Consider the following 24,767-nt stretch of genomic DNA (forward strand, 5'->3'; position numbering starts at 1 on the left):
TGCTGAGTGAAATGAGCAGAACCAGGAGAACATCCTACACAATAACAGCAACATTTTGCAATGACTGACTTTGATTGACTTAGCCTTGATCGTCTCTGGGTGAGGTCTATCATGCACAGAGCTGGGAGCCGAGGGGAGCAGAGCCCAGCATGGGCCACGTGGACCAACCAGACCAGGAGCTGGGCGGAACAGGCCCTAGCGCCCTGAATGAGTGATCTGTGGCAGTTACCAGACTTCTCAACTCACAAACACCAAAGACAACAGAAAAGGTTAGTGGGAAAAACTGAGGGGGACAGAGTGATAGGAGTTCACAGTTCAGCCACCACCCTGAGGGCAGCGGGGGTGGTGCAGCTACAGAACTACAGCTGCAGTTGCTTCCAGCCCCAGACCTACCTGGTTGGAGGAATTAAGTGGCGGATCCTAGGGGGAATGCAGAGCCTGCTTAAGATCAGAATCAAACCCAGGTTGGTGGTTCTTGGAGGAGGAGGAGTGCTGGTGTGGCAGAACTGGCTGCATAGAAATAGCTCTGAAAGCGACAGCGCATCCCCTCAAGCTTGGAACAAAGTACTCTTTGTACTACAAGCAGTCATACACCAACAAAATTTCAAGGGTCAAGTAAGTTGTCTGGGAACATGGCCAGGCAGCGAAAACGCACTCAGATTCAGTCTCAGACTTTGGAATCTTTCTTTGGTGACAAAGAAGACCAAAACATACAGCCAGAAGAAGTCAACAAAGTGCAAGAGCCTACATCAAAAGCCTCCAAGAAAAACATGAACTGGTTTCAGGCCATGGAAGAGCTCAAAAAGGATTTGGAAAAGCAAGTTAGAGAGGTAGAGGAAAAATTGGGATGAGAAATGAGAATGATACAAGAAAATCATGAAAAACAAATCAATGGTTTGCTAAAAGAGACCCAAAAAATACTGAAAAAAATATTGAAGAAAACAACACCTTAAAAAATAGATGAACTCAAATGGCAAAAGAGCTCCAAAAGGCCAATGAGGAAAAGAATGCCTTGAAAGGAAGAATTAGCCAAATGTAAAGGGAGGCCCAAAAGACCACTGAAGAAAATACTACATTAAAAGTTAGATTGGAGCAAGTAGAAGCTAGTGACTTGATGAGAAATCAAGATATTATAAAACAGAACCAAAGGAATGAAAAAAATGGAAGACAATGTGAACTATCTCATTGGAAAAACCACTGACCTGGAAAATAGATCCAGGAGAGATAATTTAAAAATTATTGGACTACCTGAAAGCCATGATCAAAAAAAGAGCCTAGATATCATCTTTCAAGAGAGTATCAAGGAGAACTGCCCTGATATTCTAGAGTCAGAGGGTAAAATAGAATTTGAAAGAATCCACAGATCACCTCTTCAAATAGATCCCAAAAAGAAAACTCCTAGGGATATTGTCGCCAAATTCCAAAGCTCCCAGATCAAGGAGAAAATCCTGCAAGCAGCCAGAAAGAAACATTTTGAGTATTGTGGAAACACAATCAGGATAATACAAGATCTAGCAGCTTCTACATTATGGGATCAAAGGGCTTGGAATATGATATTCCAGAGGTCAATGGAGCTAGGATTAAAACCAAGAATCACTTACCCAGCAAAATGGAGTATAATGCTCCAAGGCAAAATATGGATTTTCAATAAAATAGAGGACTTTCAAGCTTTCTCAGTGAAAAGGCCAGAGCTGAATAGAAAATTTGGCTTTCAAACCCAAGAATCAAGAGAAGCATGAAAAGGTAAACAAGAAAGAGAAATTGCAAGGGACTTACTAACGTTGAATTGTTTTGTTTACATTCCTACATGGAAAGATGATGTGTATGATTCATGAGACCTCAGTATTAGGGTAGCTGAAGGGAATATGCATATATGTATATATGTGTGTGTGTGTGTGTGTGTGTGTGTGTGTGTGTGTGTGTGTGTATGTGTATATATATATGTGTGTGTGTGTGTGTGTGTGTTTGTGTATGTATGTATATATGTATGTGTGTATAGATATAGACAGAGGGCACAGGGTGAGTTGAATATGAAGGGATGACATGTAAAAAATCAAATTAAGGGATGAGAGAGGAATATATTGAGAGAGGGAGAAAAGGAGAGATATAATAGGGTAGATTATCTCACATAAAAGTGGCAAGAAAAAGCAGTTCTGTAGGAAGGGAAGAGGGGGCAGGTGAGGGGGAATGAGTGAATCTTGCTCTCATTGGATTTGACCTGAGGAGGGAATACCATACACACTCAATTGGGTATCTTACCCTACAGGAAAGAAGGAGGAAGAAATAAAAAGGGGGGATGATAGAAGGGAGGGCAGATGGGGGAGGAGGTAATCAAACACTTTTGAAAAGGGGCAGAGTCAAGGGAGAAAATTCAGTTAAGGCGGATAGGTTAGGAAGGAGCAAAATATAGTTAGTCTTTCACAGCATGAGTATTGTGGAAGGGTTTTACACAATGATACGCATGTGGCCTATGTTGTATTGCTTGCCTTCTTAGGGAGGGTGGATGGGAAGGGAAGAGGGGAGAGAATTTGGAACTCAAAGTTTTAAAAATAGATGTTCAAAACCAACAACAAAAAGTTTTTGCATGCAACTAGGAAATAAGATACACAGGCGATGGGGCATAGAAATTTATCTTGCCCTACAAGAAAGTAAGGAGTAGGGTGACAGAAGGGAGGGCTGACTGGGGAATGGGGCAACCAGAATATATGCCATCTTGGAGTGGGTGGGAAGGTAGAAATGGGGAGAAAATTCATAATTCAAACTCTTGTGAAAATCAATGCTGAGAACTAAATACATTAAATAAATTAAAAAAAGAAACTTTGAAATTCAAATACAGGAGTCAAGAAAAACATACAAACACAAATAATCACAGAGGAATAAACAAGGAAAAACTGATTGTATTCTAATACATGGAAATGATACATGTAACCCCTCTCCCCCCAAGAGCCCTATTATCACCAGGGCTCATAGAGGGAATTTAGTTAGACAGAAGGTCTGGAAATGGTTCTATTATGTCTTGATGAGAAGAATTGAAAGGAAAAGGAAAGAGGAATAGACTAGGGGCAGAAGGGAGAGGAAAGTTATGGAAAATTGTTTCACATGATAAAGGTGCACAAGTAAAATTCTATAAAAAAGAATGTGGAAGAAGTGGGTGAGTGACTCTTTGAACCCTATTCTCAACTGAACTGGTCAAAAGAGGGAAGAATATATGTACATAAATAGTTGGGTAGGTACAAAACCACATTTTACTCAGTAGGGAAAAGGGAACAGGTACGAAGGGGGGTAAGAAAGAGGAAAGATTTATTTTTTAAATATTCTTTAACATTTTACTAATTCATTTACATCTAAAATAATATTGTGTCTACTCCTGTAATTTTTGCTTGGCAAAAAGAACTGATTTTCCTGGTTGAAGTTTTTTCAAACCTCTATTATCTCTTTATTACTGAGTTATGCAAATTGTATAGTATGGTGATAGACAGTGGATGATGCTGGTGCTGTGATGGATGGAGGTGGCCTCAGACATAAGATGTCTGCTGTATCTGATGTAAACTGGCTGTGTGACCCTGTAAAAGTCACTTAACCTCTTAGTGTCCCATGCAAATCTCTAAGACTACAAAATACAGAATAGTGGCTAATCTGCATTAGTAAAAATATTTACACAACCGGAAACATTTCTATACCAATAAAATCCCTAACATATACAACAACAACAACAAGAAGAAAAATGCTTCTTTAGGAAATGTTGTCAATGTCCACTAACTCTTGTACCAATTTCACAACTGCCTAGGAAAAGATTCAGTTAAAGGTTACCTATAATTTGTTTTCATTCTTCTAGCCATACAATTCTCCCTTTCTGGTTAGTATTCCTTTTCCTTTGCGTCTCTCACTCTTCATTAACATATTTTAAAAATGAATGGCTCTGTGATGAAAAATGCATTTTATTGTGTTGATAATTGACATTTATATGATTTTAGGGTTACAAAGTTATTCAACTTTTTAAAAAATTTAATTCTTTAATCATAATGAAGTCACTCTTATTTTCCTCCTGTTGCCCTCTCCTTCCCCACCCCTATGGAAAAAAAAAAAAAAACAAGAAAAACAAAACATTTTTTTTATGTGCACAGTCAAGCAAAACACATTCTTCCACTGGTCTTCTTTAAAAAGAAAAGTCTCAGTCTGCATCTACATCCCTTATCTTTCTGTGTTGGTGATGTTGTTATTCAGTGTACTGGTAATCAGGGTAGGACTTTTTTGTTGTCTTCTCTTTTGGGATGCTGAGGTAATCAAGTACCTTCCTGAGTCTTTTATTTTTTTTTCCCTAGTTCCACTTACTTAACTCTATATTAGTTCATACAAGTCTTCCCAGACTTTTCTGAAAAAAAAATTCATCATTTCTTATAATAGTAGTATTTATCATCTTCACATACCATAATTTGTTCAGCTATTCCCCAATAGATGGGTACCTACTCACATTTTTTTTGGTACATATGTCCTTTCTTTTATCTTTGACCACTTTAGAGTTTAGACCTAGTAGGTGTAACACTGGATAAATGGATATGCACAGTATAGTAGCATTTTGGTCATATTTCTAGTTTCTTTTTTTTTCTAGAGTGACTACTCCAGTTCACAGCTCTCACTATTAGTATATTAATGTATATGTTTTCCCATCTTCATTAAAGCACTTGGCATTTTCCTTTTTTGGTCAACTTTGTTAATATGAGAGTTGTGAGGTGGAACCTTACATTTTAAAAATTTTGTGTTGTATTACTTTTTAATGATTTAAAACTTTGAAAAAATATGGCTATCTATAGCTTGGATTTCTTCCTGTAAAACTGCTTATACATATCTTTTGAATATTTAGCAATTGAGGAATGGCCCTTATTCTTTACATTTTTTAATCAGTTCTCTCTCTCTCTCTCTTTCTCTCTCTCTCTCTCTCTCTCTCTCTCTCTCTCTCTCTCTCTCTCTCTCTCTTCTCCCTTTCCTCCATTTCCTCCCTTTCCTCCCTTCCTCTTTCTCTCTGTCTCTCTCTTTGTCATACATACACATATACACATACATGAATGTGATATATGACTATATAAAAGGATACCTTTAACAGACAAACTTATTGCAAACATATTTTTTTAAATTTATCTACATCTCTTCCAATTTTAGCTTCATTGGTTTTCTTTGTGTAAAAAAAGTTTTAATTTTGTGTAATTGAAATTGTCCATCTGTGATCCTCTCTATTTATTGTTTGTTCATATATCTTTCCCTATCCATAGGTCTGATAATTTACCAAGTTATTTTCTCACCATACCTTGCAGTGTGCAAGCAATTATTGCCACTTTACAGATGAGAAAACTGAGGCACAGGCAGGTTAAATAGCTTGCTAAGTCAAAGGACTTGACTGATGTAGTTAGTGTTAGAACCAAACTCAAATCTTTCCTAACTCCAATGCTATAAACATTGGCGTTAAATAAAGCATATTGGAACAACCTTTTTAGGCAAGGTGGTGGGGGGCTCTGACTTTTCATGCAGAACTGCAATTTCAGGTTTCTTCCCTATATATATTATATATGTACATGTATATAATATGAACACACACATATACATGTGTGTATGTGTGTGTATATATATATATATATTCTTTAAATAAATTCATCTTGAAAGGATAATTCTTTTGAGTGATATTTACTCATATCCTAAAGTAAAAAACATTCAAATATCCCACATATTCAATCTGCATTAAAAAATAATGGCAGTAAGAAAGCATATTTCCACAGACTACTTTCAACCACTAATGACTCAACGACTATATAAATGGCCATATTATCTTTGATCTTTCTTTCTTTTCCCATTTCCCCAAACTTTAGCATTCTCTTCTTCCCTCCCCTTTCCTGACTTCTGTAATAGTAATTAAGGTGGGACTTTTTGCTGTTGACCTTCAATGATTCTGGCCTTTGTTTGAATGGGGCAGATAAAGTAGGATGTTTTTGTATTTCTCAGCACTGAGACAATTGGAAGTCATTGATTTGTATCTGATGTGATATTGCGGGTGGGGAACTTTTCCATGCCCAGCCTGGGTGAGGTCGGGGACCCTTGGGGTCCTGAACAGGATATATAAGCGCAGAGGTTAGCATTCTCTCGGAGCTCTGAGCTACAGCAGGAGTGGCATGTGACTCTGGGCCAGCCATTGTAATGAGCTCCCTGGCTGTACACCCAGATGTTGATAACTACAAATTGTATTTGGTCTGTAATTAAGGGTGCTGGTTTTTTCCCCTGAACTAAGTAAATGATATTTGTATACTGGATTAAAGTAAGATTGTTAGCGCTTTAACGTTGCTTTCCTTAGCAAAGCACATCAAAAGGACCTGGGTTTGCAGCATTCTGTGAGCTCATTGTCATTGGTTTTATACCCTCACAGCAGTTGCTAGCCATGATTGTTGAAACACTTCTCATTTACTTTCCCAAGTTTTAATTTCTATTATCTTACCCTTATTATATCCTCTCTCTCCTCCTTAATCTCATTAATAATATCTATATGATTTTTTTCTTGTTTTTTTAATGAATCATTTATTTATTCCAAACACTCATTTTTTAAAAATCAAGTTCTAAATTTTCCCCCTCCCACCTGTCCCTCCTCCATCCACTGAGAAGAAAGCAATATATCAATTATACATGTGAAATGCAAAATATATTTTCATATTAGCCATGTTGCAAAAAATTTAAAAAGCAAGAAATGTAAAGAAAAGTGAAAAAATGTGCTTCAATCAGTATTTGGAGTTCATCAGATCTCTCTCTGGAGGTAGATAGTATTTTTCATCATGGATCTTTTGGATCATTTTGGACTATTGTATTGATTAGAGTAATTGTATTGATTAGAGTATTGTATTGATTAGAGTCTTTCATATTTGATCATCCTTTCAATATTGATGTTACTGTGTACAAAGCACCTGTATGTCTTAAGATACCTGCATCATAGATCTGATAACTTCGGTCATCGTAATAATTCATCTGGAATACACACAATGAATTTCATAAGGTCATAGAATTTACAAATGGAATGGACCTTAGATATTGAATTCAAACTCATTACTTTATAGAAGAAACACAGGGCTAGAGAGGTTAAATATCTTGTCCACAGCCATATACTTAATAAGTGACACAGTGAAGATTTGAACTCCTATCTATTGTTTCCAAATTCTGTGTCTTTTCTACTGTACCATTTTATAAGTATTCAATCTAGGACAAAGATCATCTAGGACAATGACCAAAGTCAACTAAACTCAACATCTCTGCCAGTTATTGCTCATCGACATCATCATATCTTGAAAGAAGAAGACAATGTGGAGGCAACTTGATACTTAAGAGTTATGAGAGTTATTAACTTGGAGAAGGAGATGTTTATTATTCACTTTGTTATAGCATTTTTGTGCATAACAGTATTATAGTGAGGATTACTCATAATTGGGTATCAGTAAGCTACCATTCTGCATCAGAACAATGATGCTTTTTAAAATTCTAATAATAATATTTGAATTAAATTAAAATATTTATTTAGTTCCTCCATAATAGATGACTTGGACATCTTAATTACTTTTTTGTTCTATTGGATATATTATATCAATCTTTTCAGTTAGAAAATATGTAGCCAGAAATCTGACATGCTTTGTGTGAATGATTTCTTTGCAATAATCATGGACTACTCTAAATTTCGTTCCCATCACCATACCACCTTTCACAACTAATTTCTCTATTCTGTGAAATAACAATAATTATTATTATACTCACTGTTATTTATTCAATTATTATTTTTAAAGGGAAGACTCATCATCTACCGGCTTAGCCTAATATCCTTTTTTTAAGAGAATGCTATAGATATAATATCCATGTATTATAATTAGTAAGAAATATGCTGAAGTTTCTCAAGGCACACTCGTGGAAAAGATGGAGAGATGGCAGCTAGATGATTCTGTAGTCACATGGTTTCATAACTTTACACAACTGGATCTAAAGAATAATGGATAGGGAAGAGTACCTGGGTTCAAATCTAGCCTAAGATACTTGACATTTACTATCTATGTGACTTTGGGCAAGTCACTTAACCCTGATTGCCTTGCTTCCCCCTCCAAAAATAAATAATGGATAGATGTGAACCTGAAAAGAATATCCCAAGAGTTTATACTTCATCTAGTTCTGTTAAATATTTCTGTCTCTGACAAAATGAAGGTATATATGACATTCTTATTAGATTTATAGATGACGTAGTATAGAAAATAGCTATCATAGCTATCATACTAGATAACAGAAGGGAGATTTAAATATATATATATATATACATACATACATGTATACATACATACACACAGAAATATATATACATATATACATATATATACATATATATATATACATATATACGTATATATATAGACTACCAGCACTGATGCTGTAGATTTAAGATAATGAAATTTAATTGGAATGAATTTAAAATCCTGTACTTGAGTTTAAGAAAACTACCCAAATTCATTATAGGGAGACATGTTTTTTTAAAAAAGCATATGTGAATAAAAACTGATTATTTTGAGTGTACTACAGGCCAATGTGAATCAAAATGTGACATGGTAGACCCCCCAAATCTAACACATTCTTCTCCTACACTCATAGAAATAGAGTATCAAAAGATTTCACTGTACCATCTGGAATTAGAGCACATCTGGAGTACTGAGTTTATTTCTAAGCACAACATTTTCACAAGGACATTGGCAAGTTGGAGTGTATCCAAAATAGGGTGACTAGGTTGATGTTTTGAATAATTGGAAATGATACCGCTTTTTAAAATTGAATTTAATTTATTGGAATCATTTGAAAGAGCAAATGATATTTGGCCTAGGCAAGAAAAGATTTAGGGGTTGAGTGAAGTAGTGGTAGATATTACTTTACAAATTATGTGAAAATATTTCAGAATAATTAATGTTAGGGCAATAAGGGGCACTAGATATTATCTAGTCTAACCCCCTCAAATTACAGATGAAGAAATAGGTATAGATAAAGCACCTTACCAACAGTTACCATAGGTAGTAAGTAGCAAAATCAAGGCTTGAACCAAATTCTTCCATCTCCACATTCTAGGGCTTATGTGTGAAAGGGACATTAAAATTGTTCTAGTTGGCCCTAATGGACAGAACTTGGAACAAGCGGTAGACTTTTCGAATAAGAAACACGGGAAAATGTCCTAACAAGTAGGGCCGGGTATCCAGAAATGGAATGGGATGCTTCTGTCAGGGGACATTTTCAAGTAGAGGGTGGAATACTGTATTTTCAGGGATGCTGCTGAATGGAGTCCTGTTCAAGTGTTAGTTGAGCTAGACGACCCTTGAATCCCCCTCAAGCAATTTCCCTAATTCTTTGGCGTCCTGCATGGTTTGTGGAAGTCTATTTCCTTAAAGGAAAATGCTGTAACTGATTTTATGTTGGATTTCCGTAGATCACTATCTTCTTCAGTTGGAACGGAGTACTTTCTCATTTTTCTTAGTGCTAAGTGTCATGATGTCTTCTAAAAGGGCAATGTGAACCAGAACATCTTTTGATGCAACAGTGCCACCTTATGGTTATTTGTGTCAAGACCTATTTAGTTTAAATGTCAATGCAGGAATTACTAGTTTCAAGACAGAAGCAATCCCACTCAAAGTAAACATTTGCATATGTGATCTTTGCCTACAGGTGCTCTTATGGAAGTGACATCTAACCTAGCTACCTGTGGTTCCACTAAATTGGATTCATTTCATGAAGAGGAAAAATAAATGTCTTTCAAACACTGTTTTATTGTTATTTAAATATTGCTATGTGACTCTAGGAAAGTTATTTAACCTCTTAGTTCTAGGCAACTCCTTAAGAGGGCAAGTTCCAGAGAAGGTAGCAACCTATAGAAGTAAAGGTATTTTCCTCACCTGGGACTTCTCAATACCAATCAAATCACAGATCCATGTCCTATCCTCTGAATGGTAAGAAATACACTAAAAAGTAAAATTTCCAGTTATTTCTCCCTTCAAAGTGAATAGTTGTTACAGAGAGGGGGAAAAGTCTTCCAAAACAGGTGGGTTTTTTTGGCAGGGGAGGGTTGTTTCTTAGTTTTTCTGATTCACACTGAGCAGAAATGAAATGTAATCATTTCTAAGAAGAGGGGGGAGAACCATGAACATGAGGTGGGGAGAGGGGAGATAATGCAGTTTTCTTCTTTTCATTCTTCCTTTTCTAATTCCCAAATCATCACGTTGATGTCACAGGGCATGCTTTTAAGGCTGCAGATGATACTGTTCTTCAGAGCTTCTGTCGGTACAAGACAATTAAATTATTTAGCAGAACAGATGAATACTAAACTAGATATAAGTAATATTTTATGAAAAGGAATTTTAAAAGAGCTTAGTATTTTACACCTCTGAAGATTATTGAGATCATGTAAATTTGAACTGGTATTCTTGAGGAACCTTAAAAAGGAAAACAACTTGCTTATCAATGACACTGGAAAAAACTTATAAAAATAGCACAAGAGCCCAGAGAAAACAAGGTATTAACCACCGGTCAGATATGCTCTGATACTGTGGCAAATAAGAGAAATGAACCATCTAGCTGTTCCAATCTCAGTGACACAAGACTTTTTTCTAAAACAGATCTCTGGTTTTGTCAGTGCAATAGTGTAATGAGCTCCCAGAGAGGAACTTTTACTACCAACGAAGGTTGACATGGCATGCTTGCCTTAATTTATAGCTTTAGAGAGATGACTGGGAGCACTGAGAGAATAAGTAGGTGGGAGAGGGGAAGGGATCACCCAGCCAGGTTGTGTCAGGAATAGATAAAAATCTGACTCAGGACTCTGAGACTGCCTCTTTAACTACTAGGTCATTCTGCCACTCATTTCACTTAGACCTTAGGGATGTGAGACTCTTGCGAAACAATTAAATAGTAAAGTAAAAGAGGGCACACTGAATGTTTTGAGCCCCAGTTTGTCTCATTTTATGAGTCTTACACGAGTATGGCACAAAAGACAGTGGAAAACACTTCACTTTGGCCTCTGTGGCAAGTAAATATGTTTCTGGTGTTGAGATAGGAGCGGTTGGCCTCTTTCAGCCTTAGCTAAGCTGACTTACAGGAGTGCAGTTGAGACAAAGACTGTGCTCTTTTCCTAAGTCAACAAAGTTCTTAGTAAGGAGAGATCTGTCTGGGGCAGTGGATAACTCCTTGGGTTAACCTGTCTTCTGACCTCTGATGCAGGGAAGATGGGGAGCAACAGCAAAAAAAACGCTCATAGTCTACCTGCTGTTGAAGTCATCTCATGCTGACCCAGATGTATCACTCTAGAGGCTACTGACTCTTGTCCATTTAAATCCTTCCTGTACAGTGTTTCCAAGTCTTTTGAAATGTTGCCCAGGAATCTAGTGATACTCGGGGGGATGGAGCTAAGGATGAAAGCCGACCCACACCTAAGACTCAGTGTTTCACTAAAAGAAGGGGAAACTGAGAGGGATAAAGCCTTCGTCTTTTGGCTCCCTTAGGAGAGTGTGTCAGCTCCATCATGCAAGGCTAGTCTGCTTAAATTAGTGTCTATGCCTCTGAGGGGTGATTTCAGGGGCCTCAGAAAGCCTTGCTGACTATAAAGTTCCCTACCTCTGTCCCCCTACTCCATCCCACCGTGATACCTAATATTTGATTGTTAGAATTCTTTCTCCATGCTCTTGGCTTTAAGTTTTTATCACTGCTAAATGCAAGTAGCCTTTTGAAGGCTACTGCATTAAACTGTTTTTGGTAATTTATTTTTGAGTCTGAATGAGTTTGTTAGGTATTTTTTCAAAGGGAAAATGGAAGGGGGAAATGACATGAACAGAAGCATGATAGCACTGGATACCTAAGGGTGTAAGGAATATAGTTGGGACCATAGTGTGGCTAATGGCACTGAAGACAAATTTCTCCTGCATCCCTGAGTCACTTGGTTTTGTCCCCTAGTGGACTTTGGGTCACTTGAAGGATCTTTCAGGTCCAAGGCCTCAGTGGGAACATAATCAAAGTTAACAAGGAGAAGTAATTTCCAAAACTCATTCATTTTAGAACATACCAGGTCACTTCATAGGCTAGTGATCTAACTTTGTTTCTATCTTTGTACAGAAGCTTTTCAAGTCTTGCTGTTCAGATGACTTAGCAGAGGCCAATTGAACTCAAAGCATCAAGCAGCGTTTCCCTGTGTCTTTATCAATGCACAACAGGCCTTCTTTACCTACTGGTAGCATTTTCACTTTGGACACTGCATTGTAAAATCCTATGAAGCCTCATTGGAAACAGCTAATTACATAGTGTTTATAAGACCACTCCTCTGCAGAGCTGGAATTTATTAGGGGGATCTGGGTTTTACTTTAGGGTTCCCTTGGCAGCCAAATCACAGGCAAATTCCTCCTGAAGCATGCCTCACCACCCCTACCCTATTGCCATAAGGTATATCTAGGAATTCCTCCCATTGGCATTTTAAAATCTTCACAATGATTCCAGGTCAATTACCCAAACTTCTTACACATTACCGTCCTTCATGAACTTTGTGGTCTAGCCAAACTGGTATACTTACTCTTCCCCATGAACAAAGTCCATTTCTCATCTCTGTGCCTTTGCAAAAGCTATTCTCCATGACTAGGATGAACTCTTTCCTCATCTCAGCATTTCTGAATCCCTGGCTGCCTTCAAACCTCAGCTCAAATACCATGACCCAAAGAAGTCCTTTATTGAAGCCCCACTCCTCAGGTAACCAATATAATATAGTTGACAAGTGGTCATTCAGTTTTAGTTTAAATGCCTCCATGGAGAAGAAAACTACATCCTCCTGAGGGTCACCCATTCCACTTGGGGATAGCTCTCATTGTGAGAAAGTTTTACTGCCATCAAGCCTAAATCTGCCTCTTTGCAACTTTTTCCCTTTTCTCCCAATTCTGTCCTCTGGGAACAAACAGAACAAGACTGATTTCTCCTTTTTTCCGTATGACAACCCTTCAGATACCTGAAGACAGCTATAATATCTGTCCTGTATTTTATATTCTCAAGTCATCATGCCACCTGTGGAGACTTTATCCAACATTTAGTACCAAGTCCTTGTCCCATTTCATTCATCAAACCTTCCCTGGCTACTCCAGAAATTGCTGATTTGTCCTAATTCTGAAATATAAAGCAGGATTTTTACAAGCAAAATCTTTAAATACATTGCAAATCTTGTCTTTGTAAAAAAATATAATAATTTGCTCCTTGGGTTAAGGTTCAGGTTTCCTACTTCTTTGTATCCTCACCCAAAGCACAGAGGGTTTCAACACCTGTCCTTTTATTGATTTAAACACTCTCCACTAAATTAATAACTTCCCTATGTCTATAAAAAAAGGTCTTTACAAATGATTGTGGCTGAAAAAGCCATCCTTCTATGGCCAACCTAGGTCTGTCTAATAAGTCTCTCCAAACATCTGATATTCAGATAAAAGGTATACAGATTGTTCCAAAAGTCTTGAGGAAGTTGAAAGATAATAAAGCTTAAATTAGAACTGAAGGTAACTTCTAAAAGTTGCGAACACTCCACATAGCATTCTGTACGAGTCTTAAGTTAAAGCTTAAAACTTCATTAAGACTTTTAGGATGCCAAGTATAGCAAACCACCAGGCCCAATTCAAAATCTCTGGTGTGGTAAACCTCCCAGACCTACCTTCTGCTGGCATAACCCTACTTTTGACACATAGAGGCTATCTGTCTATCAGGAAGTTGCATAGCTTCTTAGTGACCTCAGGATGCAGTAAGATTATAAATTGTGGATCAGGAGCTCATCTACATTGGCGGAGAGGGAGCTCCTCATCACAAATTACCTATGCTTATGAAATCATAGGAATTGTCTAAGATGTGTAAGTCACTATGCTGAGTGCTGTAGATAGAAAGACAGAAACAACAGTCTTTGCCCTCTGAGCTTACATTTTATATGAGGCAGGAGTTTTGGTAGCTATAGGCAGACCTTTCCTGTTTCCCTTCTTCAGCTTCAGTAGACAGACAAAAGTCAGGGTTAAAGTGAGGTCATTCTGGCATTAGGCTTGCAAGCCAAATATTTGTGGAAAAACTCATCTTTTGCTTACCTAAAATAAAAATTCAATGAAAATTTTGTCACTCTATGCTGCTAATTGAGAAAAAAACATCCACTGCTGTTGTTTGTTTGCTTTCCAGATGGGAATCAACGTTGTGGACTCAGCTGTGTCTGGATTAGGTGGATGTCCTTATGCAAAAGGAGCTTCTGGGAATGTAGCAACAGAGGATTTGATATATATGCTGAATGGTCTGGGACTCAATACAGTAAGTCTAATGCATTCAAATAATATTCATGTATTCCACGAGGCTCCAGATCAGAAGACTTGTAAGAGCTGAAAACTCATTCTGAGGTCAAGGTTTTATTTCACTCCTGCAGTATGCTGAAATTCAGAGATCAAAATCCAATATCAGAGATAGCCTTAAAATAACAACATTGCTGCAGCTTAATCATCGAGAATAATGATACCTTACATTTGTTGCAGGACCTTATACTTCAATTTAAGAGGCAGCATAGCATAGTGGATAGAGATTGAGCTCCAGAGTATGGAAAATAGGAGGAATTCAAGTCTTACCTCGGAGATACACTGGCGAAGTCATCCTAGACACATAATTTAAAATTCGGTTCCACAGACAACTCTTTAAAACTCTAAAGTTGTCAGAAAGTTTCTGATCTGCCTCAGTGGGGAAAATTTCCTAATGGGGAATTCCTGAACCAATGAAATCATAGGTCTAGATGAATCCTCCCCAACCCAACCCCACAGATCAGAACAAATTTACCGTGTATTTATCAAACATCAGACACTGTACTAGTTAGGCAGCAGGAATAAAGACAGAAATGAAATCAATCAACAAATATTTATATGTGCCAGCTATTGTGCTAACCTCTGGGGATACAAAAAGAAGCAAAAGACAGTCCCTGTCCTCAAGGAGATTACATTCTGTTAAAGGATAAAATTTTCAAAGTTTCCACATTATGTAAAAAATTTCACTTGGTCTGACTTGATACTCATGGCAATTTCAAGAGATTAATAATACAGACATTATTATTCTTGATTTATAAATAAGAAAAGTAAGGTTTGGTGTAATTCAGTGATTTAGTTTTTTTTAAATAGACTATGAAAAAGGGAAAGGTTTATTAGATATTGGTGCAAAACCATTTAAATGCCCTAACATGTAATACACATTTGGTACTTGTCACATATCAAAATTTAGATTTAAAGATGAAAGGAACATTAGGGATCATCAAATTTAACACTTTCATTTAAAGACAGCTAGATGGCGTAGTGGATAGAGAATTGGGTTGGGAGTCAGGAAGATGTGAGTTCAAATCTGGTGTCAGACACTAGCTGTGTAACTTTGGACAAGTCACTTAATTTCTGTTTGCCTAGGAAACAGCTAGGTGGCCCACTGAATAGAGTGCTGGACCTGGAGTCAGGAAGACCTGTGCTCAAATCTCACCTCAGACATTTACTGACCCTTGCCAAACCTTGGTTTGTCACAGCTTCCTCAACTACCAAAAGGGCATAATCACAGCACCTGCTTCATGGAGTTGTTTTGAGGACCAAAAGAGATAATAATTGTAAAATGCATCTAGCAGGTGTAGCACCTAGTAGATGCTATAAAAATGCTCATTCCCTTCCTCCCTGCCTTATTGATGAAGAATCTGAAGCCTAAGCAATCCCTTGTTCACGTAGGTAGTAAGTGGCAGATCTAGGCTACTAGCCCAGATGCTCTAACTCCAATTCTAGCTATCCTTCCACTATATTGCACTGTGTCCCAAGTCATAGCATTATAGATTTAAAGCTGGAAGAGACTTCAGAGGTCATCTAGCCCAACTTCCTCATTCTAAAGATGAGGAAACTGAGACCCAGAGAATGAAAATGAATTGCTCTCTGTCACACAGATAGGAAGTGACAGAGGCTAGATTTCACTCCAGATCTTTGGACTCCAACAGCAGTGGTCATTTCATGGGACCACATATCTCAAAATGACTTGGGTCATATCTAGCTACACTCACCAGGTGCGACACTCCATTTAGAAATGGAGCAATTTAGCTTCCTAAAAGGATGAGTGAAGAAGATTAAATTGATTTCAGGAGAAAAAAAAATAAGGTAAACAGTTATGACCATAGAGCAAGAGAAATCAGTCCCAAGGTAGTGACAAGAGCACTGAATTTGGACTCAGCAGACCAGAGTTCAAAACCTGGCTTTGCACTGTGAACTTAGTCAAATAACTTAACCTCCCTCAGCCTCAGTGTCTTTATCTGTAAAATAAAAAAAAGACTGGTCATTAAGGTCCTATTCAACTCTGAATTCTGTGATATAAATGAATCCCTTGGATCTCAGAAGCCCCGAGTCTTCCCTTAGTGTGCAGGCCATCATGACCTTCTCTAGCTTTAAGTATAAACTCTGTTGTTTTGTAAGGTATTACAACAGTATTTTCATGTTTAGGAGATAAAGGGAAACTTTTTTTTTAAGATTAGGTTATTACTCTGAGAAGCAAAATAATGACAGTTTAAAATTTGTTCTACTTGACATTTTAAGTCCTACAAAAGGGTACAAAGCTGCTAAAATGAAACTCCTTTCTTTGCATGTATTTCAACAATCCAACTTAAATGACTGTTACAAATGGAATTCTGAGAAGGTGATGAGAGGATTTGATGGTTGATGAAGCTTTAAAAGTCTCCTGTGAGCACTTGCTGGAAGATAATTAGGAACTTTCGGTTGACACATGTAGCCAATCATATAAAATTTCCTTTTCACTTTATGAGAGAATTCCAACTAGAATGTGCCCTGGACCCAACAAAGAAAGCACCTTAAGGACATTTCTGTGACACAGCAGGGTTTCCTAAAGTAAGACACAACCTGAAGTAACTATTGGTTCTGGAAATAGTTGTACAAGAAATAGCAATAATGAAATTCATTTCCATGTAGTGGATTTTTTTTAAAAAAAGTTTTCATGGCTATTTTTTCTTAATGAAAAAGAGAAGGGAATTCAAAATCCTCCAAACTCAAAATCAAAACTCAAAAACCTCCAAAAAGTTTGCATAGCAAAAACCGGTTAAAAGAGAATATGGTTAAGTAAAATATATTACATATACATACATGTATAGTATATGTGTATATGCACATATTTTCATATTTGTGTGTATATATGCTCACATAATTTGTTGTTGTTCAGTTGTTTTCAGTTGTGTCTGACACTTCATGACCCCATTTGGGGGTCTTCTTGGCAAAGCTACTGGAGTGGTTTGCCATTTCCTTCTCTAATTCATTTTTACAGACGAGAAAACTCAGGCAAACAAGATTAAGATACTTGCACAGGGTTATAGATAGTAAGTGTCTGAGGTCAAATTTGAACCCAGGTCTTCCTGACTCCACACCTGGCACTCCACCCATTGTACCACTTAACGCCCCCCTCACATGCACACCTCTTTCTCTCCTCTCTGACATGTAAATTTCTGAAAATGTCACCATTGTTTTGGAACACACCAGGGACATGTGCAAAATTATATTTACAAAAAAGGTTTTAGCATGCAAACCACGAGAGCATTCCATAACTGTAAAGAAGGACCAAATAAATCCACTTTTAAGCCAAAGGAAGAAAGGGGGAAAAAGCATTTATCAAGGACCTACTATGTCCTTTGCACTGTGCTAAGTGCTTTATGAATATCTCATTTGATCCTGACAGCTGTCCTTGGAGGTGTTATCACCATTTTACAGTTGATTTGCCCAGGGTCACCCAGCTTAGTAAGTCTTTGAATTCAACCTCAGAGACTATCTGGGTGACCCCAGACAAGTCACTTAGCCTACGTTCTTCTCTGTTTCTTTATCTCCTAAATGGGGATAAATAATAGCAGCAACCTCTGAGGGTGATCGTGAGGATCAAATTAGATAATATTTGTAAAGAACTTAGTACAATGCCTGAAACATAGTAGGTACTAATAAATGCTTGTCCCCTCCCCATTTCTCATTCCCCTAACCCCATTTTTTAAATGAGACATTGGGACATACACTCTACAAAAGGATTAAGTAGTGGCTAATCCAGACCAGTGATATCATGCCAATTTCAGCCTTAAAAAACCCTTAGTGGTCTGTTATCAATACATTTAACTGAATAATTTTATTGATTTTATCAGGTTTGGGAGGTCCTGGCGTGGAAACTCTCTTCATAGTTGCAGATTGTCATTCTGTCTATAATTTATAGCTTTAGAAATTTACCAAGGAACTGATAGGTTGCGTGACTTTTCCATGATCACAGAGGCATTAGGTATCAGAATCAGATTCAGATTCAGATTCAGCTAAGACCTCTAGTAGCTAAGATATCTAATAGCTATGATACGCTGCCTCTATACTAGGAGTTTATAATTTAAGGTCCACAAACTTTTTAAATGTAAATTTGATAACTATTTTGATATAGTTGGTTTCCTTCATGATCCTATATCTTATTTTATGCATTTAAAAATATTATTCTGAGGAGGGGTCCGGAGGTTTCACCAGACTGATAAAGGAGGCCATGACACACACAAAAGGATTAAGAACCTCTGCCCTAAACCTTTCTTTTTTAGCATATCTATAACTATTTTATCTCTATTTTCTTTTTAATTTAAAATATCATTGGAGAATTTCTACAAGCTGATGCATGAATCATTTCTGTAATTTCTTTTTGACCTAAAAAAATTATTGCCTTAAAACTTTTTTTTCTCTTTAAGTCTACATCTTGCAACAGTAAAGAGTTCTTATGTTTTCATGTGTCTCCATCTGGAAGCTGCTTCAATCCTTCATCAATTGAGTTGTCTTTCTTTGTGTCTCTTCTAAGTCTGTTGTGCCTTTCATCCAGTTCATCAGTGAATATCATATTTATATTGTGGCTTCTCCATGACTTTACATATGGGTAGGATTATGGACTATTTTTTAATTAAAAAACATATTTAGGATTTATAGGCCTCCTGATTATTTATAGGCCTTGATCATGAGGGTGATCGACTTAAACCCAGGAAGATACAGGATAGAATTCCAGTTCACACACTTACTAGGTGGGTGACCTTCAGAAAGTCACTTTACTCCTCTGATCTAGTGTCTTCATCTTTAAAAGAAGGATAATAATAGTACTTATTTCATAGGATTATTGTGACTATCAAATGAGATAATGTGGATAAAATATATTTTGAAAATATTTGATAGTAGCTGACACTCATATAGTACCTTAATGCCTACAAAGTGCTTGATGTATACTATTTATTCGATCTTTACAACACCCCTTGAGGACTTTCATCCACATTTTACCAATAAGAAGGTCAAAGAGGAGAAGTACTTTGATAGATTGACACAGCTTTTAAGTGTTTGAGGCAGGATTCAAACCCAAGTACTCTTGAAACTGAATCTAGCTCCATATTAACTATACTACATTGCTCTAAAATGTCATATAAAGGTAGGTTGTTACTATTATTAAAGAGAACAAATAAAAACACTAATAGTATGTTCCATAAAGAGAACTAAATGTGAAAGATTTAGGTTTAGAATGATGAATTTAACATTGGATAATTATTGAACCAGGTAGAAATAGTAGAGATAACTAGGTGGGGTAGTAGACAGAGCACTGGACCTTGAGTCAGGAAGATCTGGATTCCAGTCTGGCCTCAAATACTTAATAGCAAGTGAGTGAGTGACCCTAAACGAGTCATCTATCCTTGGCCTGCCTCAATTTCCTCATCTGTAAGATGGGAATAATAGTAGCACCCACCTGATACAGTTGTTGTAATGACAAAATTAAATATTTATAAAGCACTTTGCAAACCTTAAGGCTCTTTGTAAATGCTAGCTAGTAATACTACTAATAACCTTTTATTATCCCATTTCTCCCTTTTCTTCTTTCTCATTTTTCCATTGACCAGGGAGTGAATCTTTACAAAGTGATGGAAGCTGGGAGCTTTATTTGTAGAGCTATAAATAAGACAACAAATTCTAAAGTAGCACAAGCCTCCTTCAGTGTTTGACATCAATGAAGTTGGATTGTGAAACCTGGAAGCTCAGTCTCACCTACATACATCTCATCTGAAAACCATTACTGTCACTTTATTTGGAAATTTGATGGGCAGAAGTAGAACTAGGCTCTAAAAAGAAGATTGTTGATGCAAAGCATAGCCTGGATACCAGGTAAATAGAAGGATTTGCGGATAAATAATAAAACAATTCACTGTATAGACATATTAGAACTTGGAGAATGTCCTCTATTGCTGTGACAGAAATAACTTTTTAATTCACTTGAAAATTGACTGCAGATTTCCCCAATATTGAAGACTTGGTTAATACTTAATCAAGTTGGTTCAACACAGCGTACATTTTTTCAGTAGTTTATGAGATTCCACATAGTGTGTGGCCCTGATATTACACATTTTGCTCCTGGATCTCAACTTTCTGTTTGCCAAGTCAGTTAAGTTATGAACGAAGAGCCAAATCTTAATATGACCCTAAGTGATTTTAGCAATAAGACTTTTGTATTTCAACTATAGTTAACATCTGTTAACTATTTGAATGACTTTATCTTGTTCCAAGAGGTTGTGGTCAATGGCAACACGCCATATCCTGGGAACATATTAGGACCTCCCATATTTGTTACATGCATCCAGTTCACCATACTTCCCTTTTCATCAGTTATAGTACACACCAATAGACTTACTCAACAATAAAGAAATTGGAGGTAGGATTTCCATCCCATTTACTTCATACCATAAAAGAGAATGATTCTGGCTCTACTTTTAGCACATCTTGTTTTCACATTTTTTTCAGGTTCCACATTGCCCTTGTAACTCTAATTGTAATTGCAATGCTATTAAAGACAATCCTCAATGCATCGCCAATGCCATTCTTTCTCATTCTACAGTTAGGTTAAATCATCATACAATCAGGTTATCTACTTTTTTTAGTACTGTGTTCAGTGTTAAACTTGATGAGGTTCTTGCTTATTGTAAACTCAAGAGGAAAAATTGTCACATAGAAAACCCTTACTGAAATAGCCCAGGTCAGTGCATCAGAGATGGGCAATGAGAAATACTGTGTTAAGAATAGCATTTCAGTAACCTATGCAAATCATGTGCAGAAAATGTAATATTTCACTCTGAAATGTCAGTTCTCTTATTTATGTAGACTTCTCCACTAATACCTGATGATATTATCTTTTGAATAAACTGAATATTGGTTCAAATATGAAAATGAACGTTGTGGGCTTTCTATTAATATTCATCAATTCTCTTCAAATATATTTTTAAAAATCAAAGCAAGAAAGAAAGGTGCTGATTGTAACTAAGGTGAGTTTACAGCATGAATAAACCAAAATAGCTCTCAGAGAAAGGGCTCAACTCACCTGGTAGTAGAACAGTAGTGAAGGAGACAGATACTTTTACCCAATACTTGCTTCGTCACCCCAAATGGTAAGTCCAGTTTGCTTCTTTCATTGAAAAAGCCTTCATTGATAGTCAAGGGCATTTTCTTTCCCATTTCCCTAGCCCCTAAATGTATGCTTATGCATGCTCTGCCCTTGTATCCCTTGTTACTTAACTCTTAACCCAAAATAAAGCCTCTATACTCATCAAGAAATATTAATATCAAATGAGCCTCTGGATAAATAGGAAAGAATGTACTATAGTGGTCCAGTTCAGAAACATAGTTCCTAAGATTTTATACCCTAAGAAGCTAGTTTCCATCTTGATATCCCTGGCTCCTGGTATGGTGCCTAACATAAAGAAGGTGCTTAATCACCTGCACATCTAGGGCTCTTCCCCCTATAACCTCTTGCCTCTCTTTGAGAGGCAAGGTCTTCTCTATGACCAGTGGAGGCTGCTTAATCACAAAATTGAATAACTGGAAGGAACTGCTGAGGTCCTTTGGTCTTACTGCTATGTATCCCACGTACAACATCTTGGGCAGGTATCACTCCAACCTCTCCTCAAAGATCTCCAGTGATGAGAAACCTATGACTTCCTTGGACAGGTCTAGAGGTTAAGAAAATTTTCCATAAATACAGCTTAAATCTGATTCTCTCCAATGTCAACCTGTCATTTCTGGTTCTTCCTTCTGAGGATGAGCAGCACAAGTCTGCTTCTTCTTCCAAATGATAATCATTCAAATATCTGAAAGCCATTGAAAATTATTTCCAAAACCCTCCACACCCCGCCCCCCATTCCTATCTGTGATAACACTTTCTTTGTTCAGAGAGGAATTCATTTGGATCTGTCAAAGTAGTATTTATATAGCTTTTGGTAGAGAAGATGGATTATCTTTCTAGACTTGGAAGAGACTATAAAAATCATTTAACTTGCCCTAGAACTGAGCTGTCCTGATTGGTTGTTGTTGTTCGGTCTTGTCTGACAATAATATCCATTGGGTTTTCTTAGTAAAGATAAGTAGAGTGGTTTACTTTTTCCTTCTCCCTTGGATTAAGGCAAAGGGGTTGAGAGACTTGCTTGGGGTCACATAGCTATTAAGTGAGGTTAGATTTGAACTCAGGTCTGTGTGACTCTAGGCTAAGCACTATCTACTGAGTCATCTAGCTGCCTCCAGTGCAAACAGAAGTGATTTGCCCAAGGTCACACAGCTGGTCTGAGACCAGATCAGAACTCAGGATTTCCCCAACTCCAGGCCCAGCACTCTTTCCACTGAACCATCTAGTTGCTCTTCTGACTGGTAGATAAGTCCAAATACACCTAATCCACTATATCTAGCTGACCCCAGAATATGCTTCATTTCCCATATAACTATCCACCAGGATACCAAAACTTTCCCAGTGTGAACAACTTGCAATCTGCACTAACACCACATGGATATCTCCATTCTCCCTCCCCTCCCCTCCAGCCTGTCTCCACTACCTGGCTCGCCATTCTCATGTTCTTGCTCTAGAATAATAATCAAATTAATACTACTTTTGCTACAGGAAAATGTAAGCCCATCTAATGCCTTATAATTCTACTCACAACCTCTGTGACTGCCTAGACTAAAACTCCATTTCTTGGTTATCAATTCCATATATGTGTTGTATCCGCTTATTAGAATGTAAGCTCCTTGGGGGCAAAGACTGTTTCACTTTTGCCTTTATATCCCCAGGACCAGAGGTGATGACTAGAACATAGTAGGTGATCAGTAATATTAATAATTAATATATATCCACTGTTTTAAATAAATTTCTATCCTCTATTACCATTTTAATCATCTGTACATAATTATTCCTTTAAGACATGATTTTATTGGTTTACGTTTTTTTTCATCATCAGATTTCCCCATGTATCACTCCCCTCCCCGTTCTAGAGAACTATAACAAAGGATTTTTTTTTGCATGGTTCTTTAAGACTTGCAAAGTGGTGATTATTATGATGATAGCTATCATTTAAACATCATGCTATCATTAAGCACAACAGCCTTACGGATTAGAGTTATTAGTATCTACCAAGAAACTGAGACTCAGAGAGGTTAAATGACTTGCCCAGGGTCACACATCTGTAGACATCTGAGGCAGGGTTGTATACTTGGGTTTTCTTAACTACAAGTCCAGTAGTGTTTCCACTGTGCCACCTAGCTGGCTCTATTTCTCTTGATTCTCATAACAATACCGTGAGATAGGAGTGCTCTTCAAAAGTAAGGAGACATGATGCTCAGAAAGTTTAAGTGATTGGACTCCTATTGAACAGTTCATAAGTATCTGCAGTAGGATTTGAAACCAGGTCTTTCTGTCTCAGAATTGACTCTCTTCCCATTACACCAACTAACTGCGTGTTTGATCATATACTCTTGTTGTCTTCTTTTTTCCCTCAAGCTAACATTTCTAATTCTTTCAACCAATTCTCACATAACGTGGTTTTCAATATTCCAACCATCATGTTTACCCTCCTCTAGATGTGTTTCAGTGTGTTAATATCCCTCATAAAACTTTTCACCAAGAACTGAATAAATAGTACAGATGAGGTCTGACTAGGATTGAATATGGTAGGCTAATTATAGTAATAATTCTGGAAACAGTACCTTCCAACTTAAAGAAAGTCTTAGCTCACTTCTCTGGCTGCCTGGTCACTTTGTTGGCTCAGGAGCCTCTTAGTAGTCAGTCAGTAAATCCCTTAAGGACAGGTACTATGTCTTGTTTGTCTTTGTATCCCTATTTATATTTAGCACAGTGATTTTGACGTAATAGTTGCTTGATAAATATTTGAACACGGGGTGGTTATTGAAAAATGTAGAGGAAAACCACACACACACACACACACACACACACACACGCACGCACACACACACACAGAAACAGAGACAAACAGACAGACAGACAGAGGAAAAAAACCCAAATACTCGAGTTAGAAATTGAATCAGTGCCTTGGGGATCAGTGAGATCTCTTCATCTGACTTGCAGTGGAACTTTCCCATATGTGTTGACTTACCCTGTTAGAACTTGAGAGTCTTGTAAGAAAGGTCAATCTTACTTATTTCTTTTTATCTTCAATGTCTAGAACAAAGTATTTGATATGAGTTTTTTCATTCATTCATTCAAAAAGATATAATTGTGTTCCCTCACTGTCCAAATTACTATCCCCATCTGTATTAACATGGTATCCTGTTTTAAGAAAACAAAGAGGCCATGTGGAGTGTAATACAGACTGAATGGGGAGGCAGGGTACGGCAACTAGAAATTACAGGTACTAGGAAAAGTAATAG

The 24,767-nt window shown here is 37.2% G+C and overlaps 1 protein-coding gene across 2 annotated transcripts in view; it reads left to right on the top strand.

The window, feature by feature from the left end:
• The window catches only part of HMGCLL1 (3-hydroxymethyl-3-methylglutaryl-CoA lyase like 1), a 293,745-nt gene extending 272,857 nt beyond the window's left edge, over positions 1-20,888 (top strand). For both annotated transcript variants that reach the window (XM_036765723.1, XM_036765724.1), the window contains 2 exons: positions 14,215-14,340; positions 19,970-20,888. In XM_036765723.1, coding sequence (XP_036621618.1) covers positions 14,215-14,340; positions 19,970-20,071 — 228 coding nt within the window. In that variant the 3' untranslated portion in view covers positions 20,072-20,888. The remainder of the gene's footprint in view (positions 1-14,214; positions 14,341-19,969) is intronic.
• The last annotated feature ends 3,879 nt before the right edge of the window (positions 20,889-24,767 follow it).

The sequence above is a fragment of the Trichosurus vulpecula genome, chromosome 7 (assembly GCF_011100635.1).
Source record: "Trichosurus vulpecula isolate mTriVul1 chromosome 7, mTriVul1.pri, whole genome shotgun sequence".
Lineage (NCBI taxonomy): Eukaryota > Metazoa > Chordata > Mammalia > Diprotodontia > Phalangeridae > Trichosurus > Trichosurus vulpecula.